The sequence below is a fragment of the Balearica regulorum genome, chromosome 25 (genome assembly GCF_011004875.1).
Source record: "Balearica regulorum gibbericeps isolate bBalReg1 chromosome 25, bBalReg1.pri, whole genome shotgun sequence".
Taxonomy (NCBI): domain Eukaryota; kingdom Metazoa; phylum Chordata; class Aves; order Gruiformes; family Gruidae; genus Balearica; species Balearica regulorum.
Window position 1 is genome coordinate 832673 of NC_046208.1, and position 21558 is coordinate 854230.

The 21558-nt window shown below is 48.2% G+C and overlaps 2 protein-coding genes across 4 annotated transcripts; both read left to right on the forward strand.

Moving 5' to 3' along the window:
• Positions 1–166: 166 nt before the first annotated feature.
• Positions 167–3469, forward strand: NRAS (NRAS proto-oncogene, GTPase). Of its 2 annotated transcripts, none has more exons than XM_010301712.2 (5): positions 167–347; positions 905–1083; positions 1533–1692; positions 2522–2645; positions 3329–3469. In XM_010301712.2, the coding sequence occupies exons 1-4, from the start codon at positions 237–239 to the stop codon at positions 2639–2641; spliced, it is 570 nt and encodes a 189-aa protein (XP_010300014.2). In that variant the 5' UTR covers positions 167–236; the 3' UTR covers positions 2642–2645; positions 3329–3469. The 2 variants fall into 2 exon arrangements, with proteins under 2 accessions (XP_010300014.2, XP_075632016.1); XM_075775901.1 differs by lacking the exon at positions 3329–3469 and adding an exon at positions 2947–3167 and having other exon boundaries at positions 169–347.
• A 7536-nt stretch (positions 3470–11005) lies between these two features.
• AMPD1 (adenosine monophosphate deaminase 1) lies at positions 11006–21339 on the forward strand. Of its 2 annotated transcripts, XM_075775975.1 has the most exons (15): positions 11006–11082; positions 14321–14495; positions 15006–15171; positions 16299–16461; positions 16690–16909; positions 17169–17298; positions 17588–17782; positions 18023–18154; positions 18250–18413; positions 18547–18673; positions 19116–19279; positions 19685–19805; positions 20286–20459; positions 20647–20757; positions 20927–21339. In XM_075775975.1, the coding sequence occupies exons 1-15, from the start codon at positions 11061–11063 to the stop codon at positions 21080–21082; spliced, it is 2220 nt and encodes a 739-aa protein (XP_075632090.1). In that variant the 5' UTR covers positions 11006–11060; the 3' UTR covers positions 21083–21339. The 2 variants fall into 2 exon arrangements, 1 of the variants encoding a protein (XP_075632090.1); XR_012838924.1 differs by lacking the exon at positions 20927–21339 and having other exon boundaries at positions 20348–20459.
• Positions 21340–21558: the final 219 nt, after the last annotated feature.

Here is a 21558-nt window from a genome sequence, read left to right on the forward strand (position 1 = left end):
TCCCTCCTGGCCCGTGTCTTCCTTCACGCCGTCACGTGCCCGGAAGCGGCGGCGACGACGCAGCGAGACTTCCGGCGCCGGGTGATGACGCCGTGCCGGGGCCGGAAGCCGGAAGGCTCTCGGAAGGGTGTTCCGCGTTCGCGGGAGTGGCGGGCGGCGGCCGCGGCGGCGGGGAGGGGGCTGGCGGCGGGGAGGGGGGGCTGCGCCGCGCTCCGCCCGGGGCCGCGGGGAGGGCGATGACCGAGTACAAGCTGGTGGTGGTGGGAGCCGGCGGCGTGGGCAAGAGCGCGCTGACCATCCAGCTCATCCAGAACCACTTCGTGGACGAGTACGACCCCACCATTGAGGTGAGACCGGGGCGCTCGGGGCCGAGCTCCTCACACGGGGGGGGGCTGCGTGTGAATCGAGGTGGGAGGCTGCTCCTGGTTGGTTTGTTTATTTTTGCTTTAAAAAGCCAGATTGCGAGTTCAGGGTGCGCAGGATAAGAAATTCCGGGAAAACTCAAAATTTCCCTGTCCGTTCTACGCCTCGCTTTGTGAAGCGGAGTGTAGGCAGCCGCAGTGGCGACAAAAACAGTCGCCGCCGCGCTACGTAAACTGTAGCTTCTACTCCTGATGTTGTAGTGATGGTATTTATAACGTATAATTTTTTTTGCTGTCTGCCAAATGAGGAATTTCTTACCAATAACAGATTTTTAAAAAAAGTTTTTTAAGAAAAGTTGAGGAGCTTAGAGTAATATTTTAAATACTGATAGTTTTAGATACTGGGAGGGGCTAGAAAAGCTCCTCTGAATCATACTCTTCTTTTTTATCATTATTTTTATTTTTGCTTTAATAATGCCCAGAGCAGAAAGTAGTATTACAATGTTTTTCTCTAATCTAAAATTTGCTTGTGTATTTTGCAGGATTCGTATAGAAAGCAGGTTGTTATTGATGGAGAGACATGCTTGTTAGACATTCTGGACACTGCGGGACAGGAAGAGTACAGTGCCATGCGTGATCAGTACATGAGAACCGGGGAAGGATTCCTCTGTGTTTTTGCCATTAACAACAGTAAATCCTTTGCTGATATTAACCTTTACAGGTATGAGCTGGGTCTTTGATGCAGGGAGGGAAGACTGGAAGAGGCATCAGACTCAGTGAAGGCTAAATAATAGACACATACGAAGTCCTCCACTTCTTTCAGAAAGTTTTTCAAGCTTATCTGCTTGCTGTGTCTGTACATTGTTAGTCAATCGAGAGTGGGACAGTTTCGTGGGTTGTTATGTTAACCAAATTGTATTTAGAGCATAGAGAACATGATCTCCAAGAAAATGGGTAAGAAAAACACACATTAGAGTGGAGTTCTGCATGGATTAGAAGATGGAGTGTACGGAGTTATTAATCGTACTGCTGTAGGTTAGAACCCCTGAGGTTCCGTCCAGCTTTAATACATGTGTATTTTTGTAGCACAAGGTTGTTTGGATACTGAACTAAAACAGTTTTTATATTTAGAAAATGGCTCCTAACTTTTTTTTATTTGTCTTTTTAAAGAGAACAGATCAAGAGAGTGAAAGATTCAGATGACGTGCCAATGGTGCTAGTTGGGAATAAGTGTGATTTGCCCACAAGAACAGTAGACACGAAACAGGCTCAAGAATTAGCAAAAAGCTATGGAATCCCCTTCATAGAGACATCTGCTAAAACAAGACAGGTAAGACGCTTCCATTCTTGGTCTGGCTTCTTCCTGTATGTTGAATGCAGAGTGGTCTAACGTTTTCCTGTGTACTTTTCTTCTTATCTACAGGAGTAAGCATTTTTTAATTCATTTGAAATTTTTAGCTTTTGATTTCTCCACTCACTCTTAGCCTGAAAGCGTTCTGTTTTTATCACTGGGCTAGGTCAGGACACAAATCACTTCAGACTGGTATTGACTTTCTTTCAAGTGGGTCGTGTTCATAATAAGAAGGAGAGCTTCGTCTGCTCTTGCTGAGAAGTGGTCAGACTGTGCGATTAGTTGTCCCAGACCTGTTTGGTTTTCTTGGCTTCTTAACGAAAGCCAATTTTAAGGTTATGTTCACAGAAGGAATTCCCCAGACTGGACTAATAGACTTCTTCAGAATTGCATTGAATGTGTGGCTCTGTCCAGTCAGCCTGTGTTCTACCTATATCAGTGTGGAATGAAGCAGAAAAGATGCAGTTATTAAGCAGTAGCCAGAAAATTCTTAAGAATTCTAAAACAGAGGTGGTTAGTCAAGTAGCTCGTTTCCTGCGTGGCACTCCTCTACAGTTACGATTTGCCTTGTTTCTTTTAATGGTTGTTACCCTGGATGTTTGCCTCAGAGGAAAAGTTAAGAGCGTAAGTGGAAGGTTTTGGACATAAGTGCTAGTTTCTTCCTCCTGTGAGCTATGGGATAAGTTGGTTACTACTCTTCCTGTAGAAGTATGTCTTTCAAATATGTTAAGGGATCCTGGGATGGAAAGAACAGTGATCTAAAAAGCTTCAGGAAAGAAAATACTTTACCTGGATCATTTGCATTCAGGGTGTGGAAGACGCTTTTTACACGCTGGTGAGAGAGATCCGGCAGTACCGGATGAAAAAGCTCAACAGCAATGAAGACGGGAATCAAGGCTGTATGGGATTGTCTTGCATTGTGATGTGATAAGGTGAGCTGTAATTTCAGTTTTTCGTTGGCTTCTTGTCTGTATGTCTTTCAGTTGTTGACAAGCGTGCCTTAGAAATACTGGCTGCTATGGGTGGGGTTTTTCTGTATTATACAACCCATTGATACCCAGAGATTTAGACCTGCAATTAATTACTTCTCCAAATTTTTTAGTTTTTTTTTCCCCTCTAAGTAAATAGTAAAGCTTATGAAATGGAAATTCTATTCACAGCAACCTTTTGGCTGTAACCTGTGGATTTCCACTGAACTGATAATTGTGTGATTTTCTGTATCATTCTTGTCAGTGTCTCCTTCCTTTGGGAAACCATTTTGACTGTTTGGAGAATGTAACTTCTGTCTTGTACACAAGAAACACCTGAACTAGAAAGAGGAGCGTGCACAATTCTGCAGTCACCATTTGCTGATGATTGATTGACTTCTGCGCAGCTTATCTTGAGCTGTGTTCCTCTGGAATATGCACTGTTTGAAGATTAGCCAAATAAAATAAAGCGAGTCATGAAATTTCTGAGTTCCCCAACTGAGTGCAATTCTTTTCAACAGTTACCTAAAAGCAGTTACCCATCACTGTAAGAACAGGTAGACCAGTTCAGGACTTGGACGACACTAGAGGTGCACATCCATCCCAAAGTTGGACAGCAGCTAATGAGTGATGCCTTTCTGTTGCAGATGCCAAGAATATGTGGTTCAGATGCAGCTGGTGGACGAGTCTCGATGCTACTGTATTGCGTCTCATGCTGATGCCCTGCAGTATTTTGGTGCCAGTGGCCAGAATCTTGGTACCAGTTAATTAGCACAAGGTCCTTTTCTGTGCTCCATCTGAAGAGAACATCTATGGCGTCTACCTCCTTGCTCAGCTAACAGAGCAGTCACATCTCTTGATGCACTGGGATTCTTTTCTCACTGTGTTATCTGGGTTTGTTCAAGAAGAAAACCAGTCACAAGAAAAGTGAACTATAGAGACTAAATGCTGTGAAAAAGATGACACTTTACCTCTAGAGTAAAAGCTAGAAGTGATGTTTGTCCCCTTTCTATTGGATTCTGATTTGCAGTGCTGTCAGAGGAGTGGCACTAATCATTGTTCGGCAGGTAATGTCAGAAATGGTTTTGCCACCGTGAATGCTTCTGTCTCGTATCAGATTGGTGTCTGCTCTCGGTGCACCCGTACAGCGTATTTGCAACATCTCCTTTGTGCCAGGAGTACCACTTAACCGATCCTTCATTTTCTGTAATAAAAAGGAGATATCTTTCCTAAATTAAGTGCCTGTTTGCTAAGAAGATTTGAAGTTGTCCCCTGTTCCTTGGGTTGAGGAAAACCCCAAGGACTGGAATTTCTTGGGAGCTCATTGTCATATGCAGGCAAGTCTTGTGTGGGTGATCTCTTTGCCTGACAGGATACTAAAACAGGAATTTGTAGGCTGGAAGAACGAGCAGGCACTTGTAAGACTCTTGAACTAGGGAGGGGGACATACTGCATCTGTTTAATTTTACTTTCTTTGTAAGTGGAACTGTTTATATCCTATATTGTTTTTCTGCAGCATTCAGATCTCTTCCAAGTTGGACCAAATTAGTCAGCTGTTCATTTTTAACATTAACTGCCAACATTTATGGGCAGCTTCTCAATAGTTAATCTAGCGACTGGAGGTTAGTTTGGACAGCTGTTACTCAGCTCTGTCTGTAACTTGCAAATTATTTTATTCTGAATTATTTTCTTACCACCAGACTGTAAACGTAGTCTCTTCAAAATGTCTCTCTGTAACATGTAGTTGGAGAGTCTTCTTGTCAGGGAAGGAGTGTGGGATTTCAGGTTGACTGGATTTGGTGCAGTGGTTGTCATGGACTTCATATGTCCAGACTGAGGGGAAAAGGCAACGAGCTATACCAGAAAACTGAGCTAGCTTCTGATTGCAGCATCCTTGCAAAATGAGGAAGGAAGTGAGTTCAGTGATGACTATGCAGAAGCCATGTGATACACTGATGGGAATTCTGGGCTTGTTCTAACAGCCTCGTAGTACGAGAGAATTACTGCAGAAGCTGTGTGAGCTCTTCCTAGAACAAACCATTGTCACCTCATATAATTGGGACATACAAAGGTGGTCACTGTTGCAAAACCTACCAGTGTTCCTTGGAATGCTGCGTCCTTTCCTAATTCTTGTGCTGCTGATACTGGATCCTGTTCTGTGTGGTCAGACAGTGTATCCCACAGCAAAGCTGAGTTCCCAGTTGCTACCTGATGGAAGAGTAAGGACCCTTCAGCCAACAGAGGGAGCGTTCAGTCAGGCTGCCGAACCAGAGCGAGCAGAGAAATTGCTAGAGGCTTAATTTCAGTTTGTTGGTATCAGATTCATAAATCTTAATTTGGAGTTCTCAATTTCAAATGGAAATCAGAAATCAGTAAATACTGAGAGAAGAAATTGTTCCTTTTGATATTGCTTCCTTCACTACTTACGTTCTTAATTCTCTTCTTGGAATGCAGAGGATCAATCTGCATCACATTTTCTTTACCCGTGGTAATCCTTATAAGTACTGTTTGCAATTTATCTTACCCTTGACTGATTTGACACTGATAAGAATTAAAAATACAGTATGTTTACATCAAACATTATTTTCCAGCTGCATAGGCAGTGGTGGGCAGCATTATGGATAGCATTGGCTGTGACTTGACTTGAGTTTGTTTGAAGATGATCTCATGCCTGCAAGTTAAACCTGACAGTTACCATCACTGCAAGCTGTCGTGCCTGTTATCAGCAAGCAGTGTTTTTCTTTTGTTTGGTGCAAGAAGAGAAGTTATTTCTGAAAGCATTATTTGAGCACTGTGTCAAGGAGATGACTGACTGCTTCTAAAGAGGTGTGACACGCTGTTGTCCGCTTAATACAAGTACACATGGAAAATTACAGCTTTTGGGATACGCATCTGGTCACGCAGACTCAGCATTTTGGAAAGACAGCAGCGTGGAGTTTGCAACATGTTTAAACGGTGCGATCTCATCATCTGGGTCCATGTATGTTTTTTGATTATTTGGGAAACTCGGGAGTTTCTTTCCTGGCAAGCAGGATTGCAGAGTTCGGAGCGTGACTGCCTGCTGCCCGTGGCCAAGGGAAACCTTTTGCAGCTGGCATCTGATGTTTGAAGGTTGTGTGGTCAAATATGGAAAATTATTTCTTTTGGATGGAGGTTCATCACGATAATTCTCTACATTGCATGGCATGTTCTAGTTGTCATTAAAAATGTACTAGCTTTAACTCCAAAAGTTGTGAATTCTCAGAATTGTATGGGAACTGGTAAATGCATCTACTTTCTCTTTGGTGTTCCCTTTCTCTTGGGCTATATAAAATCTTAAAGGGAAGAAGACCTGGTAAGCACAGGTCAGTATGTGTTTCACCTTTGGAACCTTAGAGGAGGATATACTCAGAGATGAACTACACAGGTGGTACTCCCATCTGCATTATTTTAGTTTCAAATCTAGTGAGTGATAGAAAATCAGGGTGTTGTACTAGTCGTGAATATGAAGTAAATGGTTGTACTTTGTTTCCTGCTATCTGTATATGAGAACCCTGATTTTGGTGGCAACTGAGAGAACTGTGGGAGGACAAAAACCCAAGAACTTTTGGGAAAGTTATTTAGAAGATAAGCACAGAAGTTTTTGCACAAGGCAGGTCCCTGGAAAAGGTGGTTTTGTAGATTTATGTTATTGTTATTTAGAACTAACAGCACAACACCGTGTTAGTGCCAAGCTAACTTTACTATCCTGACTGGGAAGAACAGACATAAACAACTTTGAGGTAAAACATTAAAAAAGGGTAGAGCTCTTGTTTAAAATTTACAAGTGCCAGTAACTGAAAGAAAAGTTTCTGTTATTATGGACCAAGAACAGCTGTTTAACGAGGTAGTATAACTCTGTGGCTTGTTACTGTCAGTGTCCTCGCTCAATGGTCTTGTTCAAACTACGGTGCTCAAATTTTGTTCTTACTGTCATCAGTAGGACTTTGGATAGTAATCATGATAATTTTTAGTACAGTTGAATGACTTAGAATTTGATTTCAAGCAACTTCAGTCTGTGGAGGGAGGGAAGGGGAGCAGTGGAAGTTCAAACTACGTTCTGATCCTCTACGTGGTCCTTCGTTGCTCCCCAAGCCTTCAGTGAGTGTTTGTGTATAACCTCCAGGATGGTAGGGAACTGTTGGGATCTGGACTTCTTATCCAAGGGCTAATTTGTTGTTACTTTGTATAATTATTTGCTTTCAGTAATGCATCTCTTTTGGTTTGAATTGAAGTAAATTATTTTGCTTCTTAAATAACTTTTTTAAAGAATAAACTTTGAATTCTTGGGTTGTTTCTTTTGTGGTAGCGATCTGGGCATGGGATCCGCAACTGGGCTTATCACGATGCGATCTGCTTTCTGGGATCTAGATTTACTGAAATTGTCGCATCTGTAATGTGGCGTGAACAGCTGTATCGTGTATATTCACTATAGCACAAATAAGCAGTGAGAGTGGCTTTGAGACATTCCATGGGCTTGTTCCAGAGTCCAGTTTCAATGACTTCACCAATCTGTGCCATGTCATGCACCTTGCATTAGTGTTGAGTCTCTATATTTGCAGTGGGGTCCCTCATAATATTTTTGCTGACTTTGCCCTTTGAAAGGATGCTTGCTAAGTCAAAAAAAGGGGGGGAGGGGAAACCACTTGGTATTCCAAGAGTGAAATCGGCTATAAAGTTATTGCTGTGTCCAAATCGTGCTCTCTGTTAGGCTTTTAAGTTGCTTAATTTGGTCTTCTAAAACACTTCCCTGTTGGCTTTCCTCCTGCAGTAATGCAAATTGTGTTGGATCACACAGTGAGTGTTGTGCTCTACGTGTGTTTCTCCTAAGACATTGTGTCAGACATCCGGGGCCCAGAGTCCAATCTGTTTTCTGTGCAAGGAACTAAAGAATAGACTCCTAGTAACAGAGGAGTTCACAGTACCACAGTGCAGCTATTGTAGAGCACTTTTGAGATTTAAATAAATGTAGAATTGCACTGTAAGCTTGGGATTTTCAGCTTCCTTTCTGTGTATTGGCTAATTTTGGCACGATCAAAAGTGTTGGGATGTAGAGACACTGCAGGGCAGGATGGAGGTGCTACCTCCTTTTGCTGTGAAGTAAGTGTTGTCCTCCAGCCTGTGTGTCAGAAATCGGAGTTGTGAAAAATGGATGTTCAGACTAGACTCTGCTGGACTTGATTTTTCCTTAGCAGTGGGTCTCCTATCTGTCTTCACTGCGGAGTATTCCAGCCATTTTTACCATCTTCGGTATGACAGAAATTGAAGCTCAGCTATGAGGTTATTTGATATTTCCATAAATAAAGGTGAGTGGGATTAGAACAGTCACCTTGTGCTTGACTTTTGTCTCTGTCTAACCAGAGTGGGCGTACCTAGCCAGTTGTGAGAACTAACCCCAGATGATACCAGTTTGCGTGGAAAAGTTGTTGCATATCCTGGCACAGGGCTGCAGTCAGAGGAAAAGTATCTCACAGTAAAGCAACAGGTGCTGCCCTGCATAGATTTAAAGCTCATCGTGTGCTAAGAGGATGGAATTGAAGGAGCTTAGGTAAAGTTTGCCTTTGAAAGGCACTTCCATTGCCAGAAAGATCCCCTTCCCTTGATGTGAAGAGTGTTGTTCCACGCTGGGTATAAAACTCCCTGCACTGCGTAGCTGCAGTAGTCGCTGCCGCTTCCAAAAGGAGAGATTCAGAATATGAGTACAGATGGGTGCTTAAAAGCTTCTTCTTGGCTTATTAGGGAAGCTTTCTTCCAGTACAATTGCTATCTGTAACAATCTGTTCTTAGAAACTAGTTCACACCTTACAGACTTGCTGACTTTTGTTGCATACTGGAACAGAGGCTGATTTAAACGGCCCTAGAGGAATCTGTGTAGGGAATCACTAAGACCGATGTGGGGAGAGAAGAACTTGCTGAGGCTCTTCTTGATGCGAGGTGATGTTGGTCAAAGGCACAGCACATCGAGGAGCGTCCCTGTGAATTTCCACATTAGCCCTTCTCTGTTAATACTTTTCTTCTTTGCAAATTGAAACCATTTTCTAGCAAAACTTGCCCCTAGGCTGCTATTGGGAGAGCTACCCCTGTGATATGGCTGCTCTGCTAGGCGAACTAGAGGAAGATCCTGCTAAATACCCTAAGCTGGCAAATTTCTGGCACGTTTAGCCATTTTTCCTTTGACTAGACCTAGGTGGAATGAGGGCAGCTTAGAGATAAAAGTGTGGGGCTTTAGAGCCGCTCTGAAGCCTCTGGGTGCGAATCACTCACTTTCCAGCTGAAAAAGAGTGGGAAGATGGCTTGTTGGTACTCAAGACTTCAGTTTAAAGAGGCTGTAGATCTAACTTTAGCACAGCATACCCAAGCTTTACTCGTATTTCTACCATGAACCCAACTAAGTTGACCCTGCGATTTAAAAAGCTAGAGATCAAGAGACCTCTTGAGGAAGATGACCTCTGCATCCTAAAGGTTATTTTTGGTTTCAGATGTGAATCCCAAGATCTTGATATATCCCGAAAGGTTAGGGGCAGATATAGTCCCTGTGGGAGAGCAAACAAGCAGGAGCCAATTTTTATTGACCTTAAATAGTTAAACAGTAACGTGGTGTGGGGACTCACAAACTGGGGAATGAGTAAGAACAAGAATAATTCAGGAATTGAAGACTGCTATCAGCATGAGAGAGGAGACCAGGTATTACAGATCAAGACTGTATCAGCATCCCAGCTTTGCCCTGTTGGCTGCACCTCTGCATGTTGGGGGAAAATCAATTTATATTCTTGGGGGCTACCTGGGAAGTAGGGCTAAAACTCCCCGAATTCTGGATAATTTCTTAATTGTAAGGCAGCATGTTTGAGTCGTGCATCTCAAATAGGGATCTTTCAAAGAGAGTTTCTGGATGCTCTGGAAATTATCTCAGTTGGAGATGCTGCACCAGCTCTCAGCTCATCTGACTTGACTCACTAGTTGTGCCACAAGCTTCTGTGCACCTACAGACAAAATCTACAACTTGTTATTTGTAGCTCTCTATCTTGTGCAAGTAACTCACTTATTCCAGCCACCTTCTGGGAGAAGGCCTTTTCCTAGCTGTTCCTACAAAATAGAGCGCAATGCCCTTACATATGCGTGTAATTCCAAACAATGTTTCTTTTCCAGGGGTGCAGATTTTCTGTTTCTTTTAACGATATGACCAAAGTCACCTTTTAAATCAGCAGCAAGACTGAGTACAGCCTGAATGCTTTGCTTGACTTGTCCTGATTTCGGTGCAATTTCTCAACTCTGTCAAGAAGTGAAGTATTAAACAAACAGGAAAAAAATGTTTCAAATCAAAACTATTGTATCCTCCTGACCTGCTCAGGCTTACCGCTTCCCACCAGGAAGCTGAGTCAGAAGCTCAGAGTTACCCTGACAACATGCTGGCCACTACAAATTCTGGCCATTTTCTTCAGATGGGAGCTGTTCTCCAACTTCATGTGAGAGATCTGAAGTAGGTTTGAGGAGACCCTAAAGGACTGGGTGCCTGTATGCTAGAAAGAAGCTACTTAAAACAAGCCGGGAGGTACTTCCTGAACTGATACCCTGCTCTGCCGGATCCAAACCACCGTGTGTAGCTGAAGGGAGGAGTTTCTTGGATTGTACTAAGTGCTGGTCTCTGTAAGATATGCCTTGGTTATGGCTCACCACATATAGAACTGAGTATCTCCTTACTATGATGATACAAAGTTTTATAAAGGCAGTTCCTGAAAAGCTCAGGAATAAAATAATAGCTCCTTGCACTTTCCTTTTGTTTGATTCAGCTGGGAAGATGTGAGGACATCTGTGCAACTCCTGTTGCTAAAATCCAGTCTTCCAAGTAGACCCTCCTCTGAGGAAATATCTTTGACTAGGACACGGGTTGGTGAGAGCACATCATTTGTACCTATCCACAGGTCCTGTTCTGGTGAACGCATCAGCCCTGTGCCCTAGGGATTTCCTTTCAACCATTGGTTCAGCACAGAAGACATCGGTTTTAGTCTGTCTTAAAAGGCTGGCTTCCATAGTCCATTTTAGAAAGGTGGAACTGTCCTGGGAAGTAGCAATCTGGTCAGACAACAGGTGAAACTCTACTAAATGTAAAATCAAAGCCTAACTTTAAAAAAAAAAAAAAAAAGTTAAATTTGAGCCCTGGTTTCACCTGTTTCAGTGCAAGTGCTTGTGGTTGCACTTTAAATAGTCTTATAGCTGACCTCCCTTCTCCTTTTAGAGTGGGAGAGTCTAATTACAGGGAAGGGAAAGGAGTAAAATTAGTGTTAGGCTGTTGTGCAGTCAGTCAGCTACTTGTGCTCTGTTACAGTAGGGTGTTACCTGAGGGTCTGCAAGCTTCCTGCAAAGATGTCACGGGTGAGAATTCCAGGTAGGTCTGAAAGCAAGTAGTGAGACAAGGAGCCACAGGGCAGGCTCGTTAGCCCACAGCCCCTGAGATCTTGATGGTGTGGTATCTTTGCAGTCCAGGGGACCTCGCTGGGGGCTTTGAGTGTTTTTCTTCCTGCTTGGAGACATTTTTGGTTAGTGCAGCAAAGAAATAGCATTATTGTTTAAATCTTGCTCTGCTCGTACTGAAGAAAAATAGCGTTCCTCCTGCAGCATAATGTATCCTGTAAGCGCATCCTGTAATGATACTGTTAAATTACTGCGAAAGGGGGCAGAGGGATTTCAGGAGTCTCTGGTCAACCTGGCGAAGCTCAGATGTGGGGTGCCGCTGTCCCAAGGGGATAGGGAACCAAAGCTGGGCAGCAGGAGTAGGACCAGCCAGGCTTTGCAGAACAGTACAGCGAGAGATGTGACTGCCATTACAGAGCCCTGAAGAATATCAGCACCAAACAGTTCTGCTAAGAGCACGTTTAGAATTGCAGTGCTGTGTGGTATGATAGATGCTGTCCTAGTACGTGAAGCTAGTATTAAAACTTGGCTCTGCAACATCAGTGGGGATTTATTGACCTTCATGAATGTAATTTTCATCCGCTAAAGAGATGAAAGGTCAAACTAGGCATTTCTGGGGCACTCAGTTTGCAAATGAATAAGTGAAGTACAAATGCCAGGAGAGTACGTTCTGCAGGCTGGGCTTTGGGAAAGCTGGTGACTTGTGATGCAAGAGCTCATGAGTTGTATCCCCAGAATGTTGATGCCACACTGTATGACCAGGACAGAAGATCTGTGGATCTGTAGTGTCTCAGCTGCCTGATCCTGTTAGTGAATAAGTGGAGATGTGACCATAGGCAGCAGGAGGATGAAACTTGGCATCTTTGAAATGACCATCCATCGTGATCTTCACAAAGGATGGCGAGTCATGGACAAAAAATTCGCAAAGCAGCCTTGGTGCTCTGAGTCACTAAAATATTTGCTTTCTTGTTCAGGCAGGAGAATGCTGTTCTGCCCTCTTAAGTTGTTCCTATGCTCTTCTGCATCACTGCACCTGAACACGGCAGTAGGGAGAGACCTTCCAAGACAGCTCAGTCTTATTAGATGACTAGGTATCTGTTAGTTGCTCGTAGTGTTGACTGAGGTGATCTAGGTTCTAGAAGATGCTGTTCTCCTTGGACAGCTGCAGGGAAACCCAGAGACTACTGTAAGGCAGAGAGGCTCTGCCAAAGAGCCGCGGGTTGGATGGCTTCTGCAACGTGGTTCATTTATGCACACACCACCGAGGCTGTATCGTGGAACACTCAACACTGAACTTACATCTTTATCTTGTACAAAGTGACAAGTACTGTTCTTTTCTTTTGTAAGTGGAAGGCTTTGGCTAAATTTGTACTTTACTAATCCCTTTTTAATCACTGATGTGATGATTAGGCAAAAGGGCTTAGATTTTGAAGGGCTGATCACATCTGGTTTTATCTTGTTTGTTTTATCTCAAACAGCAGAAGACAAAGGTGAGTATTGCCAGGCTTTTTATATGCTGCACAGTGTCACTGCCTAGACATGATCACTGGAAACAAACAGCAGTTACATGATCATGGTGATCTTTCAGCAGTTCACGAAGATGCTATTTCTCAGCAGTGCCAGCTGTGCCCCTCACTGTTCTGTGGAATGGTTCCAGCTTTTTTGTCCTTTGATATATGAAGCTGCTGTTTGTTAAATTTTGTCCTACTGCCCCTGAGCTCCTGCTTGGGAGATAATTTTTTTTTTAGTGGAGTTCTTTCCTCTGTGGCAGGAAGTGAGACATTTTGCAATTTCCCTTACACCTATTCATACCTTTGTTGTTTATTTGAGGTTGTGGGGGGTTTCCCTTTTTTTTTTTAAAAAAAAAAACAGAGATCGAGGCAAAAGTAACTTCTTTTGAATGCATCCTGCTCCTAGTGGATTTGATCCACGAGGGGACGGATCTAATGCTTCATCTCCTTTATTCACGCTGAAGTCCACAGTACGGTAACCCTGCCCTCTTCTTCCTACCTCATGTTTGAAAGCAGAAAACATTTCTTGCTGAGACGCCTGTCATCCCAGAGTCCCTAACAGCGGGCAATAATGGGATAGTGCAAAAAACCTGCATTTTTGTCTTCTAAGAAGCAGGTTGGGGCCTATTGGTGATGCGGCAGCTTTACAACAGCAAGCAACTTTTGTTACGGAAATCCTGGTTTTGTGATGTTGCACTGCTGAGAAATGGATCTAGTGATAGAATTTCGCCATGTATTTGTAGCTCAGCACAAGCCCTTTCGCCTTCCCGTATAACAGCAGGGAAAGGAAGCCCCTGTATGTATCTCTTGTAGGTCTGGCACACTTCTGCCATGCATGTCGGTCCTTTCTGCTTTGGTCCTCATCTGCTGACCATGCCCTGTCTGACATGTCGATGGTGTGGTCCATCTTTCAGCATCGACCCTCACTACGCTTCATGCTGAGCTGCCAGCAAAACCTGCTCGATTACTGTCCATATGCTGCTATGCAAATGTGAACTTCTGGGAGATGTTGCCAGAAGAGCCCTTGGGTTTTTGTTTTATGGCATTTTGTTGGCAGCGGAAGGGCTTTTAGCAACGTTCTTTTTCCTACTCCGTAAAACTCCAGCCAACCTTGTGTCAATGGTGACTTTCATAGGGCCATCTTAGCTGGCACCTTTGCAGCATGCTGCACGTGATGGCTGAGAGGGGTCTACTTCACACGATGGTTCCCTGGTTAGGAGCTCTTCAGCTGCACGGCAATGGTGGGAGCTAAGTGCTTGGGCTGCCAGCTCTGTCCATCTCCATCTATACCTCTGTCTTCATCCTGACTGGGTGCCTTGTGGAGCAAGTGGGTCTTGGGCTTTGTAGAGCTGTAAGGGCTCTGCCAATCTTCCCCCCCTTCCCCCCAGTGCATGCTCTTGTAAGTGCCCTTCCCAAGGACTTGGTTCTTTCTGGTCCTTTTTGTGCTACTCTTGGGCTGTGGGCTGTATTTACCTTCTCTGGTGTGCTGGGGGTGTCTAGGTAGGGTTCCAGCCCACTATGGGTGGCCCAGGCTCTGTAAGCTTTGGAGGTTGCTCAGAGTCTTGCAGGCAGCATGGAAGTGTATGTGTCATGAGGAAATGGCAGCTGAGCGTTAAGCTGACTGCAAGAGACACCTGCCTGTTAGGGTGGCTGGGAACCAGATTTCCGTGTGACCCTGCACTCTGCTCCTTCTCCTTGCAGAGATGGATGAGGCAATGCGCTCCTTCGCAGAGAAGGTCTTTGCCTCTGAGGTGAAAGACGAGGAGGTCAGGCAAGAGATCTCTCCTTTTGACGTGGAAGAGATCTGCCCCATCTCACGCCAGGAAATGAGAGCGCACATGATGCTTCAGGAGAGCTCTACCACAGCAGAAAAGCGGTGAGCAACCACCAGGGCAGTTGGGGAAAGGAGAGGAGCGTTGTCTGCATACCCCCAGCTAGAGCTGGAAGAAAGCGGGGGGAACATAAATCAAGGCCTGTGAAAACAGCTCACCACACCCAAAATGGAATAAATCCTTGGTAATCCCAGAGCATCTGTCAGGTACTTCAGGGTGTCCTCTCCAACTGGTCCCACTGTTGGACAGACGGACGCCCTTGGCCTGTTCCCTGGGTGTCAGCACTGCAATGGCCACAGAGCTGTTGGAGAGGGAGACTTGAAGACCTTCCTCTGGAAAGGTGCGGCTTCCAAAGTCCACGCTTGAAAGTCTGTGACTACTTTGTGTGCTGTGGCCTCTGCTCTCGGCACTGTCTGTTTAAGGTTCTCAGAAAGCACCAGAGATGATTCGTGTTGTGCACAGTTGGAACATGGCTGTGGGAAGTGCTCCTGACCCTGCACCTGCGTGTGGCCATGGGGTCGGGGCTGTTCGCCTGACGCTTTCCTCCCTGGCAGGAAGAAGCGCCTGCTCCGCCTGAAGACAATTGCATTGGCAGTCCCGGTGGCTCAGAAGTCTATAACCAGACTGTCCACTATTGATGAGGTCATCTCTACCTCCCCCCTGTACCAGGCCGTGCCTGACTTCCAGCGCGTACAGATCACAGGGGATTACGCCTCTGGGGTAGGTGCTTGCATGGCTATACCCTTCCCCATGCTGACTACCACCTCATCTCATCCCTGCCTGTCCCTCAGCAGGGCCCAGTGTCACGGGAGTCTGTACCAGGTGTCGTGGGGATAGTCTTGTCTTCCAGCTCAGTCTGTATCTCATGAGCATGTGATGGTGCCCTGCTGCATCCCTGGAGGATCTGGAGCTGAATTCCTTAGCAGGAGCCTGTGGGGTGCTGCGTGCTTCCCATGGGATTCTTCAGACAGGGCAGAGGGGACGGCATGGCGGGGTAGGCTGTGCTCATTCTGTCGCAGCCTGCTCCTGCTTGCACACAGCTGATCTGTCTGAGATCTATGCACATGTCACGGAATCCCAGAATGGCCGAGGTTGGCAGGGACCTCTGGAGGTCGTCTGGTCCAACCCCCCTGCTCAGGCAGGGTGACCTACAGCCATTTGACCAGGACTGCTGTCACATCCTGTGCTAATTCATCTTTCCCCTCCTCCTCTCCTCCTCAGCCTCCTATTATGTTTGTGTTGCTTCTGAGATAACTGCTGACAGGTTGCTCCCTCCTGGGCTGAGCAAGTTGCTCAGCTCGGAGTTGTGTAGCAGGGAAGCAATTAGGGGAAGCTGAAAGTCCTTCCCCACACAGGCACATTCCTTCTGCCATGACTGTAGCTAGCTGCAACTGCTGCATGGTATTCTCCCATGCTGCTCCAGTCTGACCTCTCTTGACTGCCCAAAACACTTGTCTGTGCAGTAAATCAAAAATTCTTGACACATTGGGTCAGTGTATGTTGTTGGTCCTGCTTCAGTTTCAGCCTGGGCTCTAAAAATAGCTTTTAGTGTTTTGCCCAGGCCTGGCTTCCATTTCAGTGCCAACTACAGTTTGAAGGGAGGACTGTAAGAGGGCAGGACAGCTGGAATTCATTGGTTCTGGTGTGAGGAGCTTCCCTGGGCCATGTCTAGGACTTTGCCTATCATCTCTTCCTTCCCCTGCTCAGGCAGAGCAGTGGGAGGGAGGGGATGGTGCGTATCTTGCCGTGAACAAAGTTGTCCTCTGCACAACTTGGTGCACCAGGGTATCTCTCAGGCAGCTAGGTTCCCAGTTGTGTGGTTGCATTCAGCATCAGCGCTCTTGCAGGTGACAGTCGAAGATTTTGAAGTTGTCTGCAAAGGTCTGTACCGTGCCCTGTGCATCCGGGAGAAGTACATGCAGCAGTCCGTGCAGCGGTTCCCCAGGACCCCATCTCAGTACCTGCGTACTATCGAAGGCGAGGTCTGGAGGGCAAGTGATGCTGGCCCAGGTACATCTAAGCACCTGGAGGGTTTTCCTCTCTGGCTTCACCGTGGGTGAGCAGGGGTCAGAAAAGGGTTGTAGAAGTGCTCCACAGGGGAGTCACTTGCCCAGGCCTCCCCTGCAGTGTCACAGTGGCGGGGCTGTGCCTGCCCTCTGCCTGGGCTGGAGGAGCATGTTAGGCTTCTGGGGTTTTGGCTGGCAGCCTGTGCCTTACGGTGTTCTCCCTTTGGTCCAGTGTTCACCCCGCCAGTGAAGGATGGACAGGATCCCTTCGAAAGTGCGAACCTGGATGAGGACCTGGGATACCACGTCCAGATGAAGGATGGGGTGGTTTACATCTATGGAGACAAGGCAGCGGTTGGCAGAAATGAGCCGAAGGACCTGCCCTACCCCAGCCTTGAGCACTTCGTTGATGACATGAACTTCCTCCTGGCCCTGATTGCACAGGGACCTGTGTAAGTGCACGGCCCAGCACTGCTGGGTGCAGCTGAACAGGTCCTGCCTCGGCAGGCTGAGGGAGGTCAGGGCAGAGACAGGGTTGCCCCCTCCTCTTCCAGGGAAGGGGGAGGAACCCACTGAGGACATCCCTGCAGCCTGCTGGCTACCAAAGTGTCCTCGGCCCTTGTTGGCTGTTTTGGTTGGAGTCTTAAGCAAAGTCAGCATTCAGGGATTGGAGAAATGCCCAGTCACTGTTCTGCCCTTTGCTTTCCCTAGTAAGACCTACGCTCATCGGCGCCTGAAGTTCCTCTCATCCAAGTTTCAAGTGCATCAAATGCTAAATGAGATGGAGGAGATGAAAGAGCTGAAGAACAATCCGCACCGGGACTTCTACAACTGCCGGAAGGTAAATGGCAAGGCTTACAGCCCTAGTGGCTCTGAAGATGAGCTGTCTTGGTGCCTTCCCCTCCCTGAGAACTGGATATTAGAGTCAAGGTCTGTGGCACCTACGTTGTTCCTGCTAATGGGATGGGGCTGACTGGGCTGCTCTTGGCCTAGGCCTGTTGTGTTCATCTGCTGGGCTTAGCCATGCTCCCCACACAACTTGGGCTCACCTATGGGGTTTGTTGTCCTCCCTGTGATGGTACCTGAGCATCCCAACTTGAAGCTAGACAGCTGTGCCTCTGGTTTCTCAGGTGGACACACACATCCATGCTGCAGCCTGCATGAACCAGAAGCATCTTCTGCGTTTCATCAAGAAATCATACCGTGTGGATGCTGACCGTGTAGTTTATGATGCCAAGGGCAAACAGCTCACCCTCAAACAGCTTTTCCAGCAGCTCAATCTGCACCCCTATGACCTGACAGTGGACTCCCTGGATGTCCATGCTGTAAGTGGTAGGGCATTTACTCTAAGACCGCTCTTGGGTCACTCTCATCCACCCCTGTAGGCGTGGCTCCTCCCCTCCCTGTGTACGTGTGACATGTTTGTTGTGCGTCGTAGTTTTTGTGGCAGGATGTAGCAGCTCCTGGCTTTCCCATCTGGGTTGTTTGGATCAGTCCCTGCTCGGCTGGTGTGCTTGGAGCCAGTGTGTGCATGCAGTATTTGCCCCTGATCCTCTCCACTCTAGGGGCGGCAGACATTTCAGCGTTTTGACAAGTTCAATGACAAGTACAACCCTGTGGGTGCCAGCGAGCTGCGTGACCTCTATCTGAAGACAGAGAACGCTATCAATGGCGAGTACTTTGCTACCATCATCAAGGTGAGAATACAGGGGAGGAGAGAGCAGTTAAGCTGTGGTGCTGCTGTGCTCGAGGGCTGGAGGGTCCCCATGCAACTGTCTGTTCCGGTTTGCAGGAGGTTGGCTCTGATCTGGAGGATGCCAAGTACCAGCACGCGGAGCCTCGCCTCTCAATCTATGGGCGATCAGCTGAGGAGTGGCCCAAGCTAGCCAGCTGGTTCAACAAACATCGGGTCTATTCCCCCAACATGAAATGGATGATCCAAGTACCCAGGATTTAGTATGTGCTGTGGGTCTCAGAGAACACCGTGCCTTACAGTGCACTATACTTCATTTTTCATCCTGAAGGGATTGTAGGCACAGTGGGCCATGTTGTTCCTCTGCTAGTAGCTAATCCCTGCCTCTGTCCACAGTGATGTGTTCAGGTCTAAGAATTTCCTCCCACACTTTGGGAAGATGCTGGAGAATATCTTTGTTCCTGTGTTTGAGGCAACTGTCAATCCCCAAGCCCACAAAGAGCTGAGTGTCTTTCTACGCCACGTGAGTGTCACCTGATGATGTCAGGGAGCGGTGAACACTTACATTCCTGTTTGTGCAACAAGAAATGGGGTATTGGCTCTGACAGGGAAAATGTAATCAGTGGGCTTGTGGCCCTACTGCCACGTTCTGGGAAAACGTGCGTGTGTCCACAAGTGCTGGGAGGGGTGCGACTCCCTGAGCTGGCGGCTGTGAGAAATGCTGCCCACTCACCTCCTGGAGAAGTGGTTTGGTGTGAGCTTTACTTCTGGCCCTTGATAGAGCTCGAGGGTTTGTGAGGGACAAGGGCTGAAAGCTTGCTCCTGACTCTGCTCTTGGTTGGGGCAGGGGTATGGGCTACAGCTGGGCGACGGCAAGCTGCAGTGGGGCAGGCTGAGCCAGCCGACCTGGGCGTGATGAGGTGGGGGACTTTGAGATGCAGCTTTTTTGTTACCTTGTCAAGCAGATCACCGGCTTTGACAGTGTGGATGATGAATCCAAGCATAGTGGACACATGTTCTGCACTAAAAGCCCAAAGCCAGAGCAGTGGACTTCTGAGAAGAACCCATCCTACACCTACTATGTATACTATATGTATGCCAACATCCTGGTGCTTAACAACCTACGCAGGTGAGGCCCAGGATCTGATCTAAGGGACCTGTGATGGGCTGGCAGAAGGGGGGCTGCCTCATGAGTTGTCTCAGCTCTTTGACTGTTGGTCTGGAAGAAGCGGGGCCATCCTTCCTCTGTCACCACTGTAGTTTGGAGCTTCATGTTCCAGAGCAATTTCCAAACACTCTTCGGGAGGAAGTGGGGTGGGGTGAAGATGGACTGGGGTGAAAACTTTGGGATTGCAGAGATGTATCTATTGCATGTACAGAGGAGAAAAGCACGAGTAATGTACTCCTAGGTCAAGCTGGATTCTTGGGGACACACTGGGAGGGGCAGAGCTGGACCTGAAGTCAGGGAACCTGGCATTGAATGCCACTTAACCCTGCTGCTTGCCTGCTCTGAGTCCTCCTTCCATGTGCCTAGGCAGCGTGGTATGAACACGTTCCTCTTCCGGCCGCACTGTGGGGAAGCCGGGGCCATCACACATCTGCTTGCAGCCTTCATGACAGCAGATAATATCTCCCATGGTCTCAACCTCAAGAAGGTAAGTAAGTGGAGTAGTCTGCCACAGAGCAGCACAGGCATGGCAGAGGAGGAGAACGTGTTCACAGCTGACCTCTACTGTAGCTGAGAGTTAACTGTGCCTCTGCTTTAGACTGACACAGGTAGCCTGGCTTCAGGCAGACGTTACGTGAGTCTCTAGGTTTCTCCAGGCATGTTTGGGGATGTAGCTGAGAAACATATTCAGGTTTCAGGGGTTCAGCCTCACAGACCTATCGCTGGGTATCTCTGTTATCATTGGAGCCAGCTGAGTTCAGAAATCAGACAGGTTTGGACTCACTTGGCCTCTCGTGCTCCATGTGGGCCCTGGAAGATTGCTAGCCTGCCTATCTTTCTTGCACACACAAGCTCTGTGCACCAGATTTCCTGGCTGGGGCACTGGGCTGATCTGAGGAGCAACCCTGGAGAGGTGGAGGGTGCAGCAACTTTATCCCTAACCTGGCAACTCTGCTCATCTTTGCAGAGCCCGGTGTTGCAGTATCTGTACTTCCTTGCCCAAATTCCCATTGCTATGTCCCCACTCAGCAACAACAGCCTCTTCCTGGAGTATGCGAAGAATCCATTGCCTGATTTCCACCAGAAGGGCCTCATGGTGTCCCTTTCTACAGATGACCCCATGCAGTTTCATTACACCAAGGTACAGCGTGAGCTCATCACCTCCTACTGTCTGAATGCAGGGGCTGGGGGGAGGCCCTCATTTTTCAGGGAAGCCGGCAGCATTTGCAGAGGGTCCGGCGTGCTCGGCCATCTCTGGGACAGCCCTTGCAGCAGGACGGGCTCGGCCGGCAGAAGCTGCTGCCCTCTAACACAGCCTGTGGCTGCAGGAGCCCCTGATGGAGGAGTACGCCATCGCTGCCCAGGTCTTCAAGCTCAGCACCTGCGACATGTGTGAAATCGCCCGAAACAGCGTCCTGCAGTGTGGCCTGTCCCATGAGGTCGGTGTCCTGCCTGCCCCAGAAAGGGGAGCGGGACAGCAGCTCTGCCCACGCGCTCAGCGCAAGGGCTTCTCCCCGCGGCCCGAGGGAGCCGGGCAGCAGCCGGCGTTTCCCTTGGGTGCTGCCAGCAGGGACCTGAGGTCCGTACCGCCGTCCTTGTCCCTGGCAGGAGAAAGTCAAGTTCCTGGGTGAAAACTACCAGGAAGAGGGGCCCCAAGGCAACGACATCCGCAAGACAAACGTGGCTCAGATCCGCATGGCCTATCGCTACGAGACCTGGTGCTACGAGCTCAACCTCATTGCCGAGGGCCTGAAAAATGACTAGGAGCTTGGACGGACTTCTGCACCTCGGGGCCTGCGGCCGGAGGCGGGAGCCGGGCCGGGCCTGCCCCGGAGCGCGCTCGGACCCTGTGGGCGGCGGGGCGGGGGGGGGGCTCCGGGGGGGCTCCGGGGCGGTGGCGGCCGCGCAGTAAAACACAGTCTGTCAGCAGCTCCGTGCGGCTGTGGCGCGGGGCGGGGCCGGCGCTTGACTGACGGCCGCGCAGGCCAATGGGCGGCACCTCGAGACGCGCCGGGAGCGTCCGGCGGGAGCGGGGCCGGCTCGGGCCGGGGCACCGGGTGAGACGGGGCGGGGGCGCGCGCGCGCGCGCCGGGTTCCCGCCGGCGGGGAGGCGGGGCCGCGGGGGGGGCGGGGCGAGGGGGCGGATCGCCGCGGCGGGACTCGTCTCGTTTCCCGCGCCCCGTCAGCCGGGGCTCCGGACGGGCAGCTCGGCCCGGGGCGGGGGCAGTAGGGCTTCCCGC

What these genes read in the sequence shown, in the direction of transcription:
- NRAS (XM_010301712.2), top strand. Translation starts at nt 237, where the DNA reads ATGACCGAGTACAAGCTGGTGGTGGTGGGAGCCGGCGGCGTGGGCAAG. An exon ending in GCTGATATTAACCTTTACAG is followed by an intron (nt 1,084 to 1,532) that starts GTATGAGCTGGG and finishes GTCTTTTTAAAG; the next exon opens with AGAACAGATCAAGAGAGTGA. An exon ending in CATCTGCTAAAACAAGACAG is followed by an intron (nt 1,693 to 2,521) that starts GTAAGACGCTTC and finishes ATTTGCATTCAG; the next exon opens with GGTGTGGAAGACGCTTTTTA.
- AMPD1 (XM_075775975.1), top strand. Translation starts at nt 11,061, where the DNA reads ATGTCACGGGTGAGAATTCCAG. An exon ending in CTGATTGCACAGGGACCTGT is followed by an intron (nt 16,910 to 17,168) that starts GTAAGTGCACGG and finishes TGCTTTCCCTAG; the next exon opens with TAAGACCTACGCTCATCGGC. An exon ending in ACTTTGCTACCATCATCAAG is followed by an intron (nt 18,155 to 18,249) that starts GTGAGAATACAG and finishes TCCGGTTTGCAG; the next exon opens with GAGGTTGGCTCTGATCTGGA.